The sequence below is a fragment of the Chelonia mydas genome, chromosome 11 (assembly GCF_015237465.2).
Source record: "Chelonia mydas isolate rCheMyd1 chromosome 11, rCheMyd1.pri.v2, whole genome shotgun sequence".
Classification (NCBI taxonomy): Eukaryota; Metazoa; Chordata; order Testudines; family Cheloniidae; genus Chelonia; species Chelonia mydas.
Window position 1 is genome coordinate 79293397 of NC_051251.2, and position 19065 is coordinate 79312461.

General features: G+C 51.6%; 2 protein-coding genes across 11 annotated transcripts; both read left to right on the forward strand.

Moving 5' to 3' along the window:
• Positions 1-275: 275 nt before the first annotated feature.
• On the forward strand, positions 276-5227 carry LOC119567430 (E3 ubiquitin-protein ligase TRIM7-like). Of its 3 annotated transcripts, none has more exons than XM_043525108.1 (3): positions 276-510; positions 1344-1418; positions 4104-5227. In XM_043525108.1, the coding sequence occupies exons 2-3, from the start codon at positions 1397-1399 to the stop codon at positions 4628-4630; spliced, it is 549 nt and encodes a 182-aa protein (XP_043381043.1). In that variant the 5' UTR covers positions 276-510; positions 1344-1396; the 3' UTR covers positions 4631-5227. The 3 variants fall into 3 exon arrangements, with proteins under 3 accessions (XP_043381043.1, XP_037769108.1, XP_043381042.1); XM_037913180.2 differs by having other exon boundaries at positions 277-696; positions 1231-1418; positions 4104-5226; XM_043525107.1 differs by having other exon boundaries at positions 277-507; positions 1231-1418; positions 4104-5226.
• A 1492-nt stretch (positions 5228-6719) lies between these two features.
• LOC114021904 (zinc finger protein 251) lies at positions 6720-18993 on the forward strand. Of its 8 annotated transcripts, none has more exons than XM_037913174.2 (5): positions 6894-7019; positions 8792-8885; positions 12770-12896; positions 13255-13368; positions 17549-18993. In XM_037913174.2, exons 2-5 carry the CDS (start codon positions 8862-8864, stop codon positions 18481-18483), a joined length of 1200 nt encoding a protein of 399 aa, XP_037769102.1. In that variant the 5' UTR covers positions 6894-7019; positions 8792-8861; the 3' UTR covers positions 18484-18993. The 8 variants fall into 8 exon arrangements, with proteins under 8 accessions (XP_037769104.2, XP_043381034.1, XP_043381035.1 ...); XM_043525102.1 differs by having other exon boundaries at positions 17552-18993; XM_037913176.2 differs by lacking the exon at positions 8792-8885 and having other exon boundaries at positions 6720-7019.
• The last annotated feature ends 72 nt before the right edge of the window (positions 18994-19065 follow it).

Consider the following 19065-nt stretch of genomic DNA (forward strand, 5'->3'; position numbering starts at 1 on the left):
CCCCTGCTCTAACCCACCAGCCCCCCCTCCCCTTCCAGAGCCGGGGAGAGAACCCAGGAGTCCTGGCTCCCAGCCCCTCTGCTCTAACCACCAGCCCCTACTCCCCTCCCAGAGCCGGGGAGAGAACCCAGGCGTCCTGGCTCTTAGTTCCCCTCCCTCTAACCCACCAGCCCCCACTCCCTTCCTAGAGTCAGGGAGAGAACCCAGGAGTCCTGGCTCCCAGCCCCCCTTGCTCTAACCACCAGCCCCCACTCCCCTCCCAGGGTCGGGGAGAGAACCCAGGAGTCCTGTCTGTTACTGCTGCCTCCACGCGCAGAGGCACAAGCCGCAGCTATCTCAGAGCAGGAGATTAGCTGTCTCCTGCACCCAGGGTTGCCATGTCCCGAGCGTGATTAGAGGTGACCTGTGACTGGGACAAAAGTCCACCCTCCTTGTCGCGTCGCACTTTGAGTTGTTTTCCAGGCTGCTGGCAGCCCCCTCGGAGGGAAGAGGACTGAACCCAGCAGGGTGGGAGATTGCCTGGCCCCCAGCCCCAAACCAAATTCCAACTGCCCAGCACTGTTGAGGGCAAGGCCAGGCACCCAGCCTCATCTCGGCAGGCGCTTCAGGGACTGGGAACACATGGGGATTGGATAAGCAGCCCCCAAAGGATCTGTATGGGCCAGGAGGGGTCAGGCAGCAGCTGGGCCTGAGCAGGTAGGAAGGCATGAGGCGAGTCCCTCATAATGGGCAATTTGTATGGGTGGACCGGGTGGGTCAGCGGATAGGGCACTAGGCTGGGAAGCAGGACTCCTGGGGTCCATCCCTGGTTTGGAGAGGGGAGTAGTGAGGTCTAGTGCGGGCCTGGGATCCAGGTCTCCTGGGGTCTATCTCTGGAAGGGGAGTGCGGTCAAGTGGGTCAGAGCAGGGGGGCTGGGAGCCAGGACTCCTGGGGTCCATTCCTGGTTTGTGGAAGGGAGTGGGGTCAAGCAGATTAAAGCAGGGGGAGCTGGGGTCAGGTCTCCTGTGTGATCACAGTTAGTCTGTCTATGCCTCAGTTTTTCCTCCATAAAATGGGTGTAGTGGTCCCATGCCCTTATAGGGGGGTTGTGCGGATAATTTAATGTTGGCTAAGGGAGGTGGGATAGTCTGGCAATGGGGGTGGGGTGGCTCAAAGATATACCGACAAGTCCCATAGAAAGGACAGTCCCGTGGGATGGCGGCACAGAAACTGGAAGTTATGTCTGGCAGGTTCGTTCCACAGCAGCAGAGATTCTCCTCCAAGGATCCACTCCGGACAGCTGCTTTAGCTCCTGAGCCGGAGGCTGGTCGGTCACTGCAGATCCCATATCCCCCTTTCGTTCCCCACATCCTAGCTGTCCTCCTGGGCTCCGATTCCTTGCGGGGTTACCCCAAGATGAAGGTCTACAGAGAAAAAGGTAACTACTGCATGGTTCCCAGGGTATCAAAGAAACAGACCCCTGCAGGCCCCGGTGCAACTTCACGGGGCGCTACGCACCAGCTAGCCACACCATCGAGATACCCCATTCTCCCATCCTCTGCAGGGAGACGGACAATCCCCACTCCCCTCTGCTGCCCTGAGCCCATCACACAATATAGCCGCCCCTTCCCCTTCCCCTTCCCCTTCCCCACCCGACCCTCTGCTGCCCTGAATCCATGATACTGTATAGCCGCCCCTTCCCCTTTCCACCCTCTGCTGCCCTGAGCCCATGACACAGTATAGCCACCCTCTGCTGCCCTGAGCCCATGACATAGTATAGCCACCCCTTCCCCTTCCCCACCCCACCCTCTGCTGCCCTGTGCCCATGACACAGTATAGCCACCCCTTCCCCTTCCCCACCCCACCCTCTGCTGCCCTGTGCCCATGACACAGTATAGCCACCCCTTCCCCTTCCCCACCCCACCCTCTGCTGCCCTGTGCCCATGACACAGTGTAGCCGCCCCTTCCCCTTCCCCACCCCACCCTCTGCTGCCCTGTGCCCATGACACAGTATAGCCACCCCTTCTCCATCCCACCCTCTGCTGCCCTGTGCCCATGATACTGTATAGCCGCCCCTTCCCCTTCCCCACCCGACCCTCTGCTGCCCTGAGCCCATGACACAGTATAGCCACCCCTTCCCCTTCCCCACCCCACCCTCTGCTGCCCTGTGCCCATTACACAGTATAGCCGCCCCTTCCCACCTCTCACAATCTGGGCCTTGGGGATACCTGTCCTCTCCCAAGTCTCTGATTATAAATAGGGTTGTCAAGCCATTAAAAAAATTAATTGTGATTAATCGTGCAATCAATCATGCTGTTAAACAATAATAGAATACCATTTATTTAAATATTTTTGTATGTTTTCTACATTTTCAAATATATTAATTTCAATTACAACATAGAATACAAATGTACAGTGCTCACTGTATATATATTTTGATTACAAATATTTGTACTGTAAAAAACAAAATAAATTGTATTTTTCAATTCACCTAATACCAGTACTGTAGTGCAATCTCTTTATTATGAAAATTGAACTTACAAATGTAGAATTATGTACAAAATAACTGCATTCAAAATCAAAACAATGGAAAACTAGAGCTTAAAGTCCACTCGGTCCTTCTTGTTGTTCAGCCAATCGCTGAGACATACAAGTTTGTTTATGTATTCAGGAGATTATGCTGCTCGCTTCTTGTTTATAATGTCACCTGAAAGTGAGAACAGTCATTTAAAGGGCACTGTTGTAGCCGATTATGCAAGATATTTATAGGCCAGATGTGCTAAAGATTCATATGTCCCTTCATGCTTCAACCACCATTCCAGGGGACATGCGTCCATGCTGATAACGGGTTCTGCCTGGTAACGAACCAAAGCAGGGTGGACCGATGCATGTTCATTTTCATCAATTGAGGCGGATGCCACCAGCAGAAGGCTGATTTTCTTTTTTTTTGGTGGTTTGGGTTCTGTAGTTTCCGCATCGGAGTGTTGCGCTTTTAAAACTTCTGAAAGCATGTTCCACACCTCGTCCCTCTCAGATTTTGGAAGGCACTTCAGATTTTTAAACCTTGAATCGAGTGCTGTAGCTATCTTTAGAAACCTCACATTGATACCTTCTTTGTGTTTTGTCAAATCTGCAATGAAAGTGTTCTTAAAATGAACATGTCCAGCACATCCGAGTTACCATCCGAGACTGCTGTAAGATGAAATATATGAAAGCATGTGAGTAAATCACAGAGCAGGAGACATACAATTTTTCCCTATGGAGTTCAGTCACAAATTTAATTAATGCATTTTTTTAAGGAGTGTCATCAGCATGGAAGCATGTCCTCTGGAATGGTGGCCGAAGCATGAAGGGGCATGCGAACGTTTTGCATATCTGGCATGTAAATACCTTGCAATGCCGGTTGCAACAGTCCCATGCGAACACCTGTTCTCACTTGCAGGTGACATTGTAAATAAGAAGTGGGCAACATTATTTCCCTCAAATGTAAATAAACTTGTTTGTCTTAGCGATTAACTGAACAAGCAGTAGGACTGAGTGGACTTACAGGCGCTAAAGTTTTACATTGTTTTGTTTTGGAGTGCAGTTATGTAACCAAAAACCTACATTTGTAAGTTGCATTTTCATGATAAAGAGATTGCACTACCATACTTTTATGAAGTGAATTGGAAAATACTATTTCTTTTATCATTTTTACAGAGCAAATATTTGTAATAAATAATAATATAAAGTGAGCACTGTACACTTTGTATTCTGTGCTGTAATTGTAATAATATAATTGAAAATGTAGACAAAAGAACATCCAAAATATTAAATAAATTTCAATTGGTATTCTATTGTTTAACAGTGCGATTAAAACTGTGATTAATCACAATTAATTAAATGTGATTTAAAATTTTTTTTTGAGTTAATCGCATTATTTAACTGCGAGTAATCAACAGCCCTAATTGTAAATGTTTTTATGTTCTATGAGAATCTCTGCCCAGGGTCCTCCGTGCTGTAGTTAGTTTCCAGAGCCTGAGAAAGGGGAATGGACGAGCTCTTGTTTGAGCTACTGCAATAGGCTTTGCTGCTTCTATCTGTAAGCCTAGGATCTCCCCTGCTGGGTTGTCTCTCTCCACAGAGGATGTCATTCTGGACCCAGACACAGCTCACCCCAGTCTGACCCTTTCCAAGGATCGGAGAAGTGTGACAGCCACAAACACAAGGCTGGCTCTGGCCAATGACCCGGGGAGATTCGATGTTTACTCCTGCGTGCTGGGCTCTGATGGCTACATATCAGGGATGCATTATTGGGACATGGAGGTGGCCGGCACAGGGGGCTGGGCTCTGGGTGTCACTAAGGAGTCCGCCAGCAGGAAGGGATGGTTCAATTTCAGTCCCGAGCAAGGAACCTGGGCCATCCAGCTCTCCATGGGCCAGTACCGGGAAGTCACTGCAGATTGGAGCCCGCTGGACCCGCCCCAGAGCCCCAGCAAGATCAGAGTGTATTTGGACTATGAAGGTGGGGTTGTGTGCTTCTATGATGCAGACACCATGGCCCCCATCCACGCCTTCACGTCCTCCTTCAAGGGGAAGATCTACCCATTTTTCTGGGTCTGGTCTGTAGGGACTTCCCTTAGACTGTGTCCCCCCGCAACTCTCCAATAACTGAGGGCACGGTCTAGAGGCTGCTGCCCTTTCTAAGGACATCAATGGACATTGGATGGTGTTTTGTCTCAGCCAGAGATTGAAGTGTGAGCAGGGTAATGCATCTGGATTTTAGCCTATGACGCAGCATCTCCCGTAAACACCTCTGTTCTGCCTGCCACGCTGCCCCTTGTGCATGGATGGGAAATGCTCCCTAATAAAACCCAAGCAGCCGCTACCTCCTCCTTCCCCTCCTTAATTGCCGTCTCTGCCACAATGCCTCCAGAACTCAGGCTGGTGATCAGGGCTAGGCAGGTGATCTGCTGTGACTATGACTCTTCTTTATCTTTCCTATCCTACTCTATCTCCAATTGAAAAGAAATACACCGGGTCCCCCTGTAGCTAGCTAAGCTGGTCCAATTCTTCCCTGTACCGGAGAAACGAGAATTCTGGCTTAGCACAAACATTCATTGTTTTGTTCTAGAGGGAACTGATAAAGATAAGATGGCAATGCAGGTCTTTCCTTCTAGGGATATAGGGTATAAACTGGCAATAAATACACTGAAGCTGGAAATAAGGAGGAGGTTTCAATTCTAACCATCAAAGGAGTGAGGTTCTGGAACAGCCTCCCAACTGGAATTGGATGGGATGGGGGTTGGGGGGAGCTGGGGGAAACAACCTATTCAAGGAGGGATTGTGAAAAGTTTGTGAACGAGATTATATATGGGGTTCTCTGCGATAGCACAGACTGAACTCTGTAACCCAGAAGGTCCCTTCCAGTCCTATGTCCATAGATGAAAAGAAACTAAGACAAGCCATGACCTTTAACACATTGGCTTCCTCCCTAATTTTCTTACCTGAGGCAAGGATGCAACCACCTGTCATCTGATAATTACATTTCTGGCGTGTTGAGACGGTATGTGTAGGGTGAAAGCAGAGATGCTGGGTAGGCCACTAGCTGTTTTTAAGAAACTACATAGGCTCATAATAGATGCTGATGGAGGCTAGAAGTAGTCCCTGTCTTCTCCTATTTTGAGCTTTTGAGAAAACACGGCATGTGGTTGCAATGGCAGATCTTTCCAGGGACCAGTCGCCCCGAGCAGGACTTTCCAGAGTGATTGAACTCACTCGCTCATTTGCACCGTGCTGGGCAGGACAGGGGGTTGAGTTGCGGGAGGAGGTGAAGGCTCCGGCTGGGAGTGCGGACTGTGGTGTGGGTCTGGGGATGAGGGATTTGGGGTGGAAGAGGGGGCTCCGGGCTGGGGCTGAGGGGTTCGAAGTGTGGGAGGGGGCTAGGGGCTGGGGCAGGGGGATGGGGCGTGGGAGGTGGTGAGGGGTGCAGGCTCCCAGAGGTGCTTACCTCAAGCAACTCCCGGAAGCAGACGCATGTCACCTCTCCAGCTCCCAGGCGGATGTGTGGCCAGGTGACTCTGCACGGTGCCCAGTCAACAGGCACCACCCATTGGCCACTGTTCCCAGCCAATAGGAGCTGCAGAACCGACGCCTGGGCGGGGCAGCATGCCGAGCCCCCTGGCTGTCCCTGCAGGTAGGAGCTGGAGGGGTAATGCCCAACGCAGGCAGAGAGCCTGCCTTAGCCCTGCTGTGCCGCCAACTAAAGGCTGGAGCTGCCAGGGTCACTTTTTGACCAGGAGTTCCAGCTGAAAACTGGACTCCGACCTGGGAACCCAAACCCCTTTAAAAGTCCACACTGGGAAACGTGCCGGTAATGAGTCCCTAAACTTCTGCCTTCAGTCCCTTCACTGGTTCTGCCTCTGCTCGGGCGGCCAGCTTGGGATGGGTGTATTCCTGGGGGTCCATCACACGACACGATCTTTAATGAAAGATGAACCTTGACTCCTGGAGGCTGGCGCCCCTGGGAGCGCTGAGCGGAGCTGCCATGGAAACGTCCTCCTTCTTGTGCAAAGTAACTCAGCAGACTTGTATGTTGCATGCTGTGAGGGGGGGGGATAAAAGGGATCCCGGTTAAAGTTGCTCCCCCACCGAGAGGGCGCCCCTGCCTTGCCCATTGTCTGCGCCCCCGCACGGGGGCGGGGGAAGGAAGCCCCGCTGGAGTCCGATCCTGCCCCCCTCCAAGCCCTTTGGCTGCATTTCCTCCGCCTGAACCATGAACCCCCCCCCCCGAGCCCGCCCCGGGCAGGTGGGAGCTGAGCGGGGGGAGACACCCAGGGGCTTCGTGTCTCCGCCCCCCGCCCTGCAGCGGGCGTGTTCGCCACCAGGGGGCGCAGCGTGGGCTGAGACAGAGCCTTCAGGGCTGCAAGCGGCAGCCAGAGACGTCGGCCGGCGGGCCGAGCAGCTCGGCGCTCCGCTTGTCAAGCCTGGGTCAGGCGGCGAACGGGCTAGAGGGCGGGGCTCGGCCTGGCGGCGCGCGGCGCGGAGCCGTTGCGGACCGGTGAGTGCGGCCCTTCCCCCCACCTCCCACTCCCCTGCCTGAGAGCCTCCCTCACAGACCCCGCCCCGGCCCCCCGCCCGAGGAGACTCCCCCACAGAGCCCGCCCCCTGCCCCTCCCACAGGGAGAGAGACCGCCTCACACAGACCCTGCCCCGCCCCCTCTCCCCCACAGAGCCCGCCCCCTGCCCCTCCCACAGGGAGAGACTCCCTCCGACATATCCTGCCCCGCCCCTCTCCCCCACAGACCCCGCCCCCTGCCCCTCCCACAAGGAGAGACCGCCTTACACAGACCCTGCCACGCCCCCTCTCCCACAGACCCTGTCCCCTGCCCCTCCCACAGGGAGAGACCGCCTCCCACAGACCCTGCTCCGCCCCCCGCCTGAGGAGACTCCCCACAGACCCCGCCCCCACGGGGAGAGACCGCCTCCCACACACCCTGCCCCGCCCCCTCTCCCCCACAGAGCCCGCCCCCTGCCCCTCCCACAAGGAGAGACCGCCTTACACAGACCCTGCCACGCCCCCTCTCCCACAGACCCCGCCCCTCCTGCAGGGAGAGGCTGCCTCACACAGACCCTGCCCCGCCCCCTCTTCCCCACAGACCCCACTCCCTGCCCCTCCCACAGGGAGAGACTCCCTCACACATACCCTGCCCTGCCCCCCCGCCTGAGGAGACTCCGCCAGAGACCCCGCCCCCATGGGGAGAGACCGCCTCCCGCAGACCCTGCCCCGCCCCCTCTTCCCCACAGACCCTGCCCCCTGCCCCTCCCACAGGGAGAGACTCCCTCCGACATACCCTGCCCCGCCCCCCCGCCTGAGGAGACTCCGCCACAGACCCCGCCCCCATGGGGGGAGACCGCCTCCCACAGACCCTGCCCCGCCCCCTCTTCCCCACAGACCCCGCCCCCTGCCCCTCCCATGGGGCAAAGACTCCCTCCCACAGACCCTGCCCTGCCCCCCCACCTGAGGAGACTCCCCCACAGACCCCGCCCCCATGGGGAGAGACTGCCTCCCACAGACCCTGCCCCGCCCCCTCTTCTCCACAGACCCTGCCAGACCCCAAACATTTTTCACACCGCAATAACAATAGCGACAATAATATGGAAATAGAAAGATTTTGCGATCCATTCAAAAGCTTCTGGTGGGTCCAAATGTGGTCCGTGGTCCACCTATTGACTGCCCCTGAGGGGCAGGGCGGGAGTGTTGGTTTAGTGGCTTCCCATAGAAACCAGGAAATCAGAGGCAAAATAGACACTCATGGCCCCCCAAAATGTGGCAATCCCCTGCGAGGTTTCCGTGTGCACAAAGCTGCTTTTGTGCCACAGACGCCATCTGCACGTTCACCTGGGGGATGGGCAGGAGGGGAATGCCTGGAAAATGATGGTGGGAGCAAGTTCACAGGATGATCCCGGTTACCAGTGCAATTGAAGAGAGTGAGGGTTTTCCCAGCGTGAAGAGTCTAGGTGTCTGGCTTTGTCTACACTGACAGCGGCAGCGTTTTAATGCTATAATGTGGTCATGGCGCCAGCGCTGTAGGAAAACCACCTCCATGAGGGGCGTAGCTTCCAGCACTAGGAGCGTGTCTACACTGGCAAGTTACTGCACTGAAACTTGCTGCGCTCGGGGGTGATTTGTCACACCCTCAAGCGAGAAAGTTTCAGCACAGTAACTTGCCAGTGTAGACAGCCCCAAGTGTGTAGGGCCTGGGCAGTGGAATCAGGGAGTGAACTGAAGCCCGTTCTGAAACCTCTTCAATGCCCTTTTCACCCTGACAGGCTGCAGAGTAACAACCAGGTTTCGCTCCAGATTCACTCCAGATTGTCACCTTGTCACAGGGGATGGGAAATGGATTCCGTGAAGCCAGCTCAGGTAGGGGATTATCAAGGGGTTGTGGAGGCAGGGCCTTTGCCTGACTGTGCAGTGGAAAGGGGAGGGAGCAGGACATGCAGAAGTCGGGGAGACCATTTACTGGTCATGGCAGAGGGGCCATGTACAGAGGGGCCAAACCGGACAGTCTCTACACAAAAGAATAAATGGACACAAATCAGACATCAAGAATTATAACATTCAAAAACCAGTAGGAGAACACTTCAGTCTCCCTGGACACTCAATTACAGATCTAAAAGTCGCAATTCTTCAACAAAAAAACTTCAAAACCAGACTCCAACGAGAAACTGCAGAACTGGAATTAATTTGCAAACTGGATACCATTAAATTAGGCTTGAATAAAGACTGGGAGTGGATGGGTCATTACACAAACTAAAAACTATTTCCCCATGCTAATTTTCCCCCTACTGTTACTGACACCTTCTTGTCAACTGTTTGAAATGGGCCATGCTGATTATCACTACAAAAGTTTTTTTTTCTCCTGCTGATAATAGCCCACCTTAATTGATTAGTCTTGTTAGAGTTGGTATGGCAACCCCCATTTTTTCTTGTTCTCTGAACATATATATCTTCCTATAGTATTTTCTACTGCATGCATCTGATGAAGTGGGTTTTAGCCCATGAAAGCTTGTGCCCAAATAAATTTTAGTCTCTAAGGTGCCACAAGTACTCCTCTTTCTTTTAGCTCTGAGGTAGTGGTGAATACTGAGCATCTGCAAATGAAGTAATTGCTTCCAAGACTAGAAAGGTATACTAGATGAGAGCCAGCATGCAGAAGGGTTTGGATTAGAAAGAAAGAGAGAGTTGATCAGAAAAAGTGGGACAGGCAGGGAAGCCGGAGAAGAGCTACTGGAAACATATTAAAAAAGGTGCTTCAGAGAGAGAGAAAGAAAAACAGAGCGGAGCAAAATTGACTGACCAGGAACTGAAAAGCAATAGCGATTAAAGAAAAATACCGAAGCATTTATAACAGCGATTTAAAGGGATACCAATGGACTTATAAAGTAAGCCTGCTATTCTTTTAATTATAGTAGAGAATAGACATAGTGTAGGATAGTATATAGGATTTGTGTCTTTGAGTTTATAAGAATGCATACATTTGTGTTACCGATTGCAAGCTAACTATGCAAACTTGAAAGCAATTTAAGAAATGCTGTCAGCAATTTGTTACAAACTGGCCATTTCTAGCAAAGTGCTTCTCTTAGAATCATTTAAACTGTATGCTGTTGCAGTTTCAATGCTTTGTAATTTGCAGTAAGGGATTTGTTTGATTCCTGTTTCTAGATTAGATTGTAGGAGGCATTGTTACTTTAATAAAAGGACACTGTTGTTTAGGAAAGAATACTGCCTGTGTCAGTTACTTTATCTGAAGGTTATATTGTGTCCTTTAGTATTTTCCTTAACAACCCTGGGAATTTATACCTTGGGGAGGACAGATTAAGAGAGCAACAGGCAGGTCATTACCTAGGGGCACCCAAAATCTATTTTGGGGTAACAAGTCTGCTGCCTATTCCCTGAACCTCCACACCTGCAGCACCTTCCTCAGCTTGTTACCCACCCCCCTGCCACAAGTAACCCCCTGCATCCTCTTCATTCTGCCTCCCGTATCCCATCTCCTGCTGCTTATCCTCCCCTCCTCCCGGGGCCTCTTCCAGCGATCTCCTGCCAGTTCCCCACAACACATGAATCCCTGTGTGCCCTTAAGGGTCAGTCTGCCTCCCCACCTCCCACTTACCCCCCATGCATCCTCCTGTCCAGCCCTCGGTCTGCTCCCACCCCTTCCCAAACACATACCCCTGTGACCTCCTTCATCTGCCTCCTGCCCACGCTCACACTTCCTGTCCGATCTTTGGCCTACCTCCTGCCTTCACCGCCCTTGGCGACAACTTGGTCTGCCTCCTAGTGGCTGTTGCAGATCCACAAGATCCATGCTACCCCCCCAGCTTTTAAAAAGCTCCTTGGAGGATCCCCTTCAGTTGGCCAGACCCCTAAGTGGTCCCACTCTTCTGTAACGGCCTCACCGCCACCAAGAACGAGGGTCTGGGCTCCAGCCTTGCTGCTTCATGCCGTGAGCTCTGCCCAGCGAGTCCTGCTGAGCCAGGGTCCTGGGCAGAGACCTGCCCGCTCTGCAAGGACCAGTTTATCTCAGCCAGGATTTGCAGTGACATCCGGCAGCCCTTTCCAAACAGAGCAGGGTTTACTACTGAGCTGGGACCCAGCATGGGGAAGCCCTGAGATTAGCAGAGAGAAGCTACGGTTAAGGTTTAGCCATAGCCCGTCCTGGCCAGGCCAGTGCAATCAGCCAGCCAATCTGTGATGGATTCCATTACCGGCTCTGTCTCTTTGGGTGTGTCTACATAGCAACTAGACACCCGCAGCTGGCCTGTGCCAGCTGACTCGGGCTGTGGGGCTTAGGCTGTGGGGCTGTTCCATTGCTGTGTAGACATCTGGGCTGGAGCCCAGGCTGTAGGACCCTGTGAGGTGGGAGGGTCCCAGAGCTGGGGCTCCAGCCCAATCCTGGAAGTCTACACAGCAATGAAACAGCCCCTCAGCCAACGCCTCATGAGCCCAAGTCAGCTGGGACAGGCCAGCAGCGGGTTTCTCTTTGCTGTGTAGTCAGACTCTGTCAGTCCAAAGCGAGAGCTCCATGTCCCTCCAGAAGGCAGCACCTAATCCTGCCACCTGGCACCTTTCCCCTTTGTTCTCCAGTTGGGGCCTCAGCTCATCTTCCCAGCCCAGCCATGGGGGAGGTTGGGGGGGAATCTCCTTCCTCTGGGTCGTTGCCAGGGGTGTGTCCCAGCCACTGGGGCTCCCGCTGTCTTTTCGGATTCTCCATTGATCTGGGGGTTGGTTTCCAGCAAGCCCTTTAATGGCCCAGTCATTCCACCCCAGACAGCAAGATGACCACACCCCCCACACTCCTGGCCCCCTGCATGTCTTCTGTGCTTCTCCAGAAGAGGTGTTAACCCTCCTGCACCCACTGGGTAGCTATGCAAGGTAGAGAGGAAAACTGAGACATGCACATAGGAATCACAGAAAATATTAAAGAAAATTTCCACTTGGTCACACCTACCCCAACACGCATCCATCTGCACCCCCTCAGCCTGCCCCCACCCCAATGACCCTGCACTCTTCTTGGTTAAGCTCCTCCCCACACACATCCCTTTTCATTCTATTTTTCACAAATCCTCCTTCCCCTGCCAACTGACTCCCTGTTGTCCCCCTCATCCCTCCTCAGTTTGCCACCCCAAATATGTGCCCTCCTCTGCATCCCGCCCCGCCATACACACGTCCCCTGTGACCTTCCCAGTCTGCCAGCTCACCCCCCCACACATGCCGTCCACTTGTTTCTTCCTCTTCCCGTCTCTAGCTCTGTACTCAGTCTGCCAACCCCAGAACCCCAGCCACGTCCCCCCAGGAGAGCCTGGCTTCAGCCTCCGTGAAAACAATGGTAGCTGGTGGCCACCTTCGCTAGGGGAAGCCTCTCTTCCACACGTCAAATGGTGGGGAAATGGCGGCCATCTTGAGTAAGGGCATCTCGGCATCAGGCTCTCCTCTATCACAAAAGCAATGGCAGAGGCCAGCCATGTTGAACATGTGCGATTTCACTGCCAGGAATGCTGAGACCACACATGTCAATTCGCAGATAAATATTGTGATACCCACGATAAAATTACTGGAGTCATGGTTTCACCACTGTAACAGCATGTTTTTAAGCTAATCTTTCAGAAATTACCCCCGTCCCCATCATCCCCAAGGACTGTTCCTGCTCTCTGTGAACGTTCCCAGCTCTTTCTGCGACTGAGCTGGGGGGGCTGTGGCTGGGACAGCAGGTTATAAGTGGGGGATGCTTGTTATTGATACAGATGCCGGTGACCTTCGAGGAAGTGGCTGTATATTTCACCCAGGGGGAATGGGCCTTGCTGGACCCGGGTCAGAGAGCCCTCTACAGGGACGTCATGCAGGAGAATTACAGGAATGTGACCTCGCTGGGTAAGGATTCCTGTCCCCTTGGTGTTAGAAACTGGGCATCTTTGACGTGCCCAGGTCACCTTCTCCCCAGGGTTCTTCCCTGATCCCTTAGATTTCAGGGGAATCATCCCATAGTCCCAGGCTCAGTAGGGTTAGGAAGGTGTAAAGAGTTTGCACAGTGATGCTGTACCAGAGTCATAAAATCCCCTAGTGAGTGGAGATCCCAGAATCCCTTTCTGCCCTCCCCAAAGGCTCTCCAGGAACATTTCCCATCCCTTTGGTTTATACAAGGGCACCCACCCACCCAGCACACCTGGAAACAGCTGTCTGAGAACAACGGTAAAACTCAGCTCTCACTTCATTTCTTTTCGCGGAGCAGGTTTTCCAATTCCCAAGCCCAGCATGATCTCCCAGCTGGACCAAGGGGAAGAGCCATGGGTCCCCAATGTCCAGGGGTCCCAGGCTAGAGAGATCCTGAGAAACATCCCCAGAGGTGAGAAATTGGTTAAACGCATGTGGAAACCGTCCGTCATTGACTTACAGTGCTGGGATTCCCATGCAGGCCCCCTGAGCTCCTCCGGTTCTAACTCAGTGTCCCCAGGTCAGGACTGTGCCTAGCATGTGTCGTGTCCTGCTGGCAGAAGTAATTCATGGCTTTCCACTCACTCTGACGGACTCTTGACAGTAGCTCCCTGCTCCCTGACTGTTCAGATGGGATGTGGAGGCAAAATTGGCTGTTCTCCTTCCAGGTGTGTGAGAGCTGAGTGACCTATAGCCAGAGAATTTTCCCTGGTGGTTCCTGTCAGTTTGCCATGCATGTCTTCATTTATCCAGGCAAAGGAATAAAAGGTGGAGACACCCAGCACCCAGACAGCTCCTTCTCACCGGCAGTGGCTGGTGGTCAGAGCTCTCCATCGGCTGTTGTTCACAGGTTTCCTTCTTTCTTCCGAGGAGACTTTTTTCTGTAAATAGTTCTAGTAGCTTATTGCGCACCCCTGTTTTTCCCACTGGAGATTTGATTCTTTCTTATTTTATAAAGTTGTTTTTTCTTGTTTTTCTCTGCGGCTCTATTACCTGGTACCTAGGGGCTTGGTTACGTCAAAGTCTCCTAGAGTTCAGCACTGTCTCACTTGCAGGGTGTTTAATCCACTGAACAATCCTCACACTCGGTGAGGGGCACATTAGAGACAAATACTCTATTTATGGATCTTTCAAGAAAAGAACACAAAAATATAGGGACATAAGGTGGAGTGTGCTGTACATCTCTTCTCAGACCTCAGTCATCTGGAGTCCAGTACTTTGTCCTAGACCAGGAGTTTTCCTATGGATCTTTGTTCCCCTTATCTCACCATATCCTGTAAGAGCTGTAAGTCAGTCTCACAGCAAGACTTCACTTATAAATCAAAGAGCTTTTCTTCTTCAGAACTGGACCCTGGGAGCTGAAAAGCCTCAGCAGAGTCCCCATGGGAACTCTCAGGTAACAAGGTTAGAGAGCAGGTAGAGATTAGCTGCTGCCCAGTGCTGACAGTCAGTCAGAGCAGGAAATCCAGCCATTGACTCCAGGACCAGAGCATGTTTCCTTGAGAATGGCTCTGACAATGTGATAAAGGCATCAACTTCAGTACTGCCAGAAACATTATTGTGATCCACGACACCTGATGCTCATGCAATGTCATGAGATTTGCTCTGTCTGTGGGTGCAGGATTCCCCTTTGGTGCAACAAGGTCCAACTCTGACTACTCATAGGGACAGCCTTTATTACAGTTGGAGATGCCCTCATCACTGGCTAGAACATCTGTAGGACCAATACCATCAGCCATGGCATTCTCGGCATCTTCAAAGCCTCCAGTACCGGTTTCTTCTACACAGATTGTTCCTATATGACTCAAGCCATCAGTACCAACATTAAAACCTACCGCCAAGAGGCACAGATCCAGAGGCTGTACTCTGGTGAGTCCTCCTAGTATCACACCACCAATGGCCACCGACTGCCCATATTCATTATCAGATTCAGAAGAAGAACCCTATACTTCTTGTTCCAGAGAGGGAGATCTAGATTCTCTCCATTACAATTTTTGGTGACAAAATAGAGCATTCAGTGGAGATACCACAACGGTAGATCTAGACATAGATCTCAGTGATGTTGCCGATGAACCCCGTGTCATATGAGTGCGTGCAATAGCTGTACTAGAGCCTATGCAGCGTCCCTCCAACCTCTGGGCTGGCTTCTCCAGACTGTTTTTTAAGAGAGTTTTGTGTGGGCGGGAGTTGAGTAAGGGGTAAGACTCACCTTATAACTCAGGCTAATTGTGCTGTGAAGACACACTCTGCCAATAAGATTTGTGAAAGAAATAACTAGTCTTTTTTCTCAAGTTACGGTGCCAACAACCCTGAGATTAGAGATTAGTATTGTCTCCTCCACAGGATCTCCCTTTGAGCCTATGGCTTTTGTCCTCTTCAGTACTTAGAATCATAGAATCATAGAATATCAGGGTTGGAAGAGACCTCAGGAGGTCATCAAGTCCAACCCCCTGCTCAAAGCAGGACCAACACCCACAAAATCATGGGTGGCCACTCATGCACTCCCGGAAAACAGGACATTCCGGTAATTCCCAGAATGTCATGAGCCTGTTCTTGCTGACATGACCCCACCCCACGAGTGTGACTTCTCATGCATGGTGTGTGTGAGCTCACTGCACGTGGGGGGTGGAATTTTTAAGAACACGCCACCCCACACTCACCAGCATGCAAGGACACACTGTCAGGGGTAGAGCGATGCGCTCTTCAGTATGGCATCTCCTGTCTGATACGGGACAAAACCAGTTTTGTCTGAGTAACGGATGAGGAAGTGCTCTAGAAAAGCAGGACTATCTGGTTTAATACCAGACCAGTGGCCTGCCTGATTTATCAGCTAAGATCACCTTTCCAGTGGCAGTTACTTCTACTAGAAGGGTTTGGAAACCACAAGCATGAATTTCATATCACTCCCCCCACCCCTTGGTGTACTCTTTTTATAAGAATAAAGTTGCTTTAAGGCTTCATCCACAGTTCTTCATCAAAGGCGGTTACCGATTTCCATCTCAATCAAACCATCTTTTTCCCTCCCTTTTCCCCCAAACCATGTTCACGTAAGGTTGAGGAGAAACATCATTTGCTGGATGTCTGCTGGCCCTTGCGTTTTATCTGGACAGGACAAAACAGTTTCAGTCTTTGACACAATTCTTTGTTTCCTGTGTGGAGAGAATGAGAGGACAGGAGGTCCCATACGGTGAATTTCTGGGAGGATCACCTCTCATTCACTACAAGTTATGATCTTGCAAAGTTAAAACCTCCTTCCAAGCTGACAGCACCTTGTGTGAGAGCCTCGGCAGCTTTCCTACAGGATATTTCAATCCCAGATACCTGCAGGACAGCAACCTGGTCTTCAATTCACACTGTTCCCAAGCACGGTGCCCCTTCAGCCACTTCCAGAGACTGCGCTAGCTTTGGAAATTCTGAAAAGCAATTACAGAGCAGCTAGACTTCAAACCCTTCTCCATAGAACACTGTTTGGGAGTCACCTGAAGTGGACTAGGCACACAGAATCACTCAAAGAAAAAAAATACATACCTGTACTGGTTGTTTTCCAGGACATCTTGCACATATCTATTCCAGCACCGGCTCTGCTCCCTTCTCCTTCAGAGTCCATTATGACAGGATGCTGGTGGGAGGGATAGCTCAGTGGGTTGAGCATTGGCCTGCTAAACCCAGGGTTGTGAGTTCAATCCTTGAGGAGACCATTTAGGGATCTGGAGCAAAAATTAGGGATTGGTCCTGCTTTGAGCAGAGGGTTGTGTGGCGGTTCAATGACAAGACAGAACACAGCTTTTAGCAAGCAAGCGGCTGGTCTCTGCTAACAGGCTTCCGCCTGTCAGCTTTCCACCTTCCCCGTTATTCTCTCTCTCCCCCCGCGCATTACATTCTCCAACAGATAAAAGGAATACACTGGCTTTGTTTAACATTCTTATTTACCAATTTCTATCTACCGCATTCCTTGCTCTCAGGCCTTGAGCCCAGTCCTGGGAGGCTTCCCATGGTTCATGTCATCTGGGCGAGATTCCAAGGTTCATGCCCTTGAGAGGAGCTGTGTGTGCACAGCTCCTACACAACACTCCGGGTTTGCCCTGAATGTTGCCAAGCGCATAAACCTTTATGAATCCTACAGGGTTGGACTAGATGACCTCCTGAGGTCCCTTCCAACCCTGATATTCTATGATTCTATGGTGCAAATGAACTGAGATGGCGCAGGGGGAGCTCTGTCCTTCATGTCCTCACCTGGATGCATGAGAGCATGTATGGCGCATGTGCCACCCCAGTGGGTACCACTACAGAAACTCTCCAATTACAGTGCATTCAGCATTCACACCCATAAATTGGAATAGACATGAAATTGAATAGACATGCGCAACATTTTGAAAACATTAAATACAGTACATGTAGGTAGCTGATTTTCCCCTTCTCTCTTTCTTCATGGAAAGGTTTTGGGTGGGAGGGGGCAGGATTCAACTCCTGATTTGTCAGTGTTCCCAGCAATTATTTTGGTTTGTTTCCCCACTTTCCTGTTCTCCTTTTCTGACCTTCACGTTCCCCCGGCACAGGGACTGACTCCTGTCTGGATTCTCTCTCTGTCCCAGCAGGTGAGGAGACTGTGAGTGAGAGCAATGAAGAGAATCCTTGTCCCACAGGTCCTGAGCGAATGGAACCAAAGGGCACATTGCTTGGAAGGTGTGAAGGGGATGATTCACAGAGTCCTGGGCAGGCCAGAGAAACTCAGTGCAGGCCAGAGAAGCAGCAGGGAAACCCCCCAGGGAAGACATTGGATGAATCCACTCACCGAGGGGGACGTTTGGAAGATCCCACTGTGGCCACGATCCAGGCGAGAACCTGCACTAAGGAGAAGCGGTTTGAATGTGCTGAGTGCAGGAAATGCTTCAGTTCTGGATCACACCTTATTAGACATCAGAGATCTCACACTGGAGAGACCCCCTATAACTGCCCTGAGTGTGGGAAACAATTCAATGACCAATCAAACCTTATTAGACATCAGCGAACCCACACAGGAGAGAGACCCCATAAGTGCCCTGACTGTGGGAAATGTTTCAGTCAGAGATCAGGCCTTATTGTACATCAGAGAATCCACACAGGAGAGAAATGCCATAAATGCCCTGACTGTGGACAAACCTTCACTCAGAGTGCACATGTAACTAGACATCAAAGGATTCACACGGGCGAGAGACCCTATGGATGCCCAGAGTGTGGAGAAACCTTTGCTTGTACCTCAGACCTGATTATACACCTGAGAGTCCACACGGGAGAGAAACCCTATAGCTGCCCCGACTGTGGACAAAGCTTCACTCAGAGTCATCACCTTACTGACCATCGGAGAATCCACACAGGAGAGAGACCCTATATCTGCCCCGACTGCGGGAAAAGCTTCAGACAAAAATCTGGTTTCAATGTCCATCGGAGAAGACACACGGGAGAGTGCCCCTATCAGTGTTCTGTCTGTGAGGAAAGGTACAAGACCAAGACTTCCTTAATATTCCACATGAAACTCCACATAGACTAGTGCCGGCCATTTCCCCTCCTCCTCTCTCTGTATCTGTAGCGATCGGAGGAACGGGGGGATAATAAACAGTTGCCCAGTGCCCTAGGGAGCCAAGTGGCACCACTGTTAACGTGTGTGCTGTGTGTCTCAGGAAGATGGAGACACCGGGAGCTTGACATTATTATTACAGTATTGCATTATTCTCTGACCTTCTCCCATTCCTTCCCGGCGCTCTATGTCCCAGGGGGACTTTTACCGAGCCAAAGGGTTCAGCTGGGTTTCCTGGTCCCTGTTTTCAGCCAGGGGCTCAGTTCACATTGTTGCACACTGGGATTATTCTGGAAATTGCCGCCCTGGGAGGCATTTTCTCCCTGTTTCTGCATGGTGGGGATGAGGAGAGGTCTGAAATTCCTGGAAATTCGGATGTCTGTGGAGTCTTTATGGCTCATTGAATTATTTTTTCAGTATTACTTAATTATGTGGTTTTTATCCCCAAATAAGATGCAAATAAAACTTTTCTGGCAAATCCCATTTTTCTGAGCAGCCTGGGAATTTCATTGGTTCTTGAGCTCTGGGAGGGGGAGAGGCTAAGTGTCCCAGACT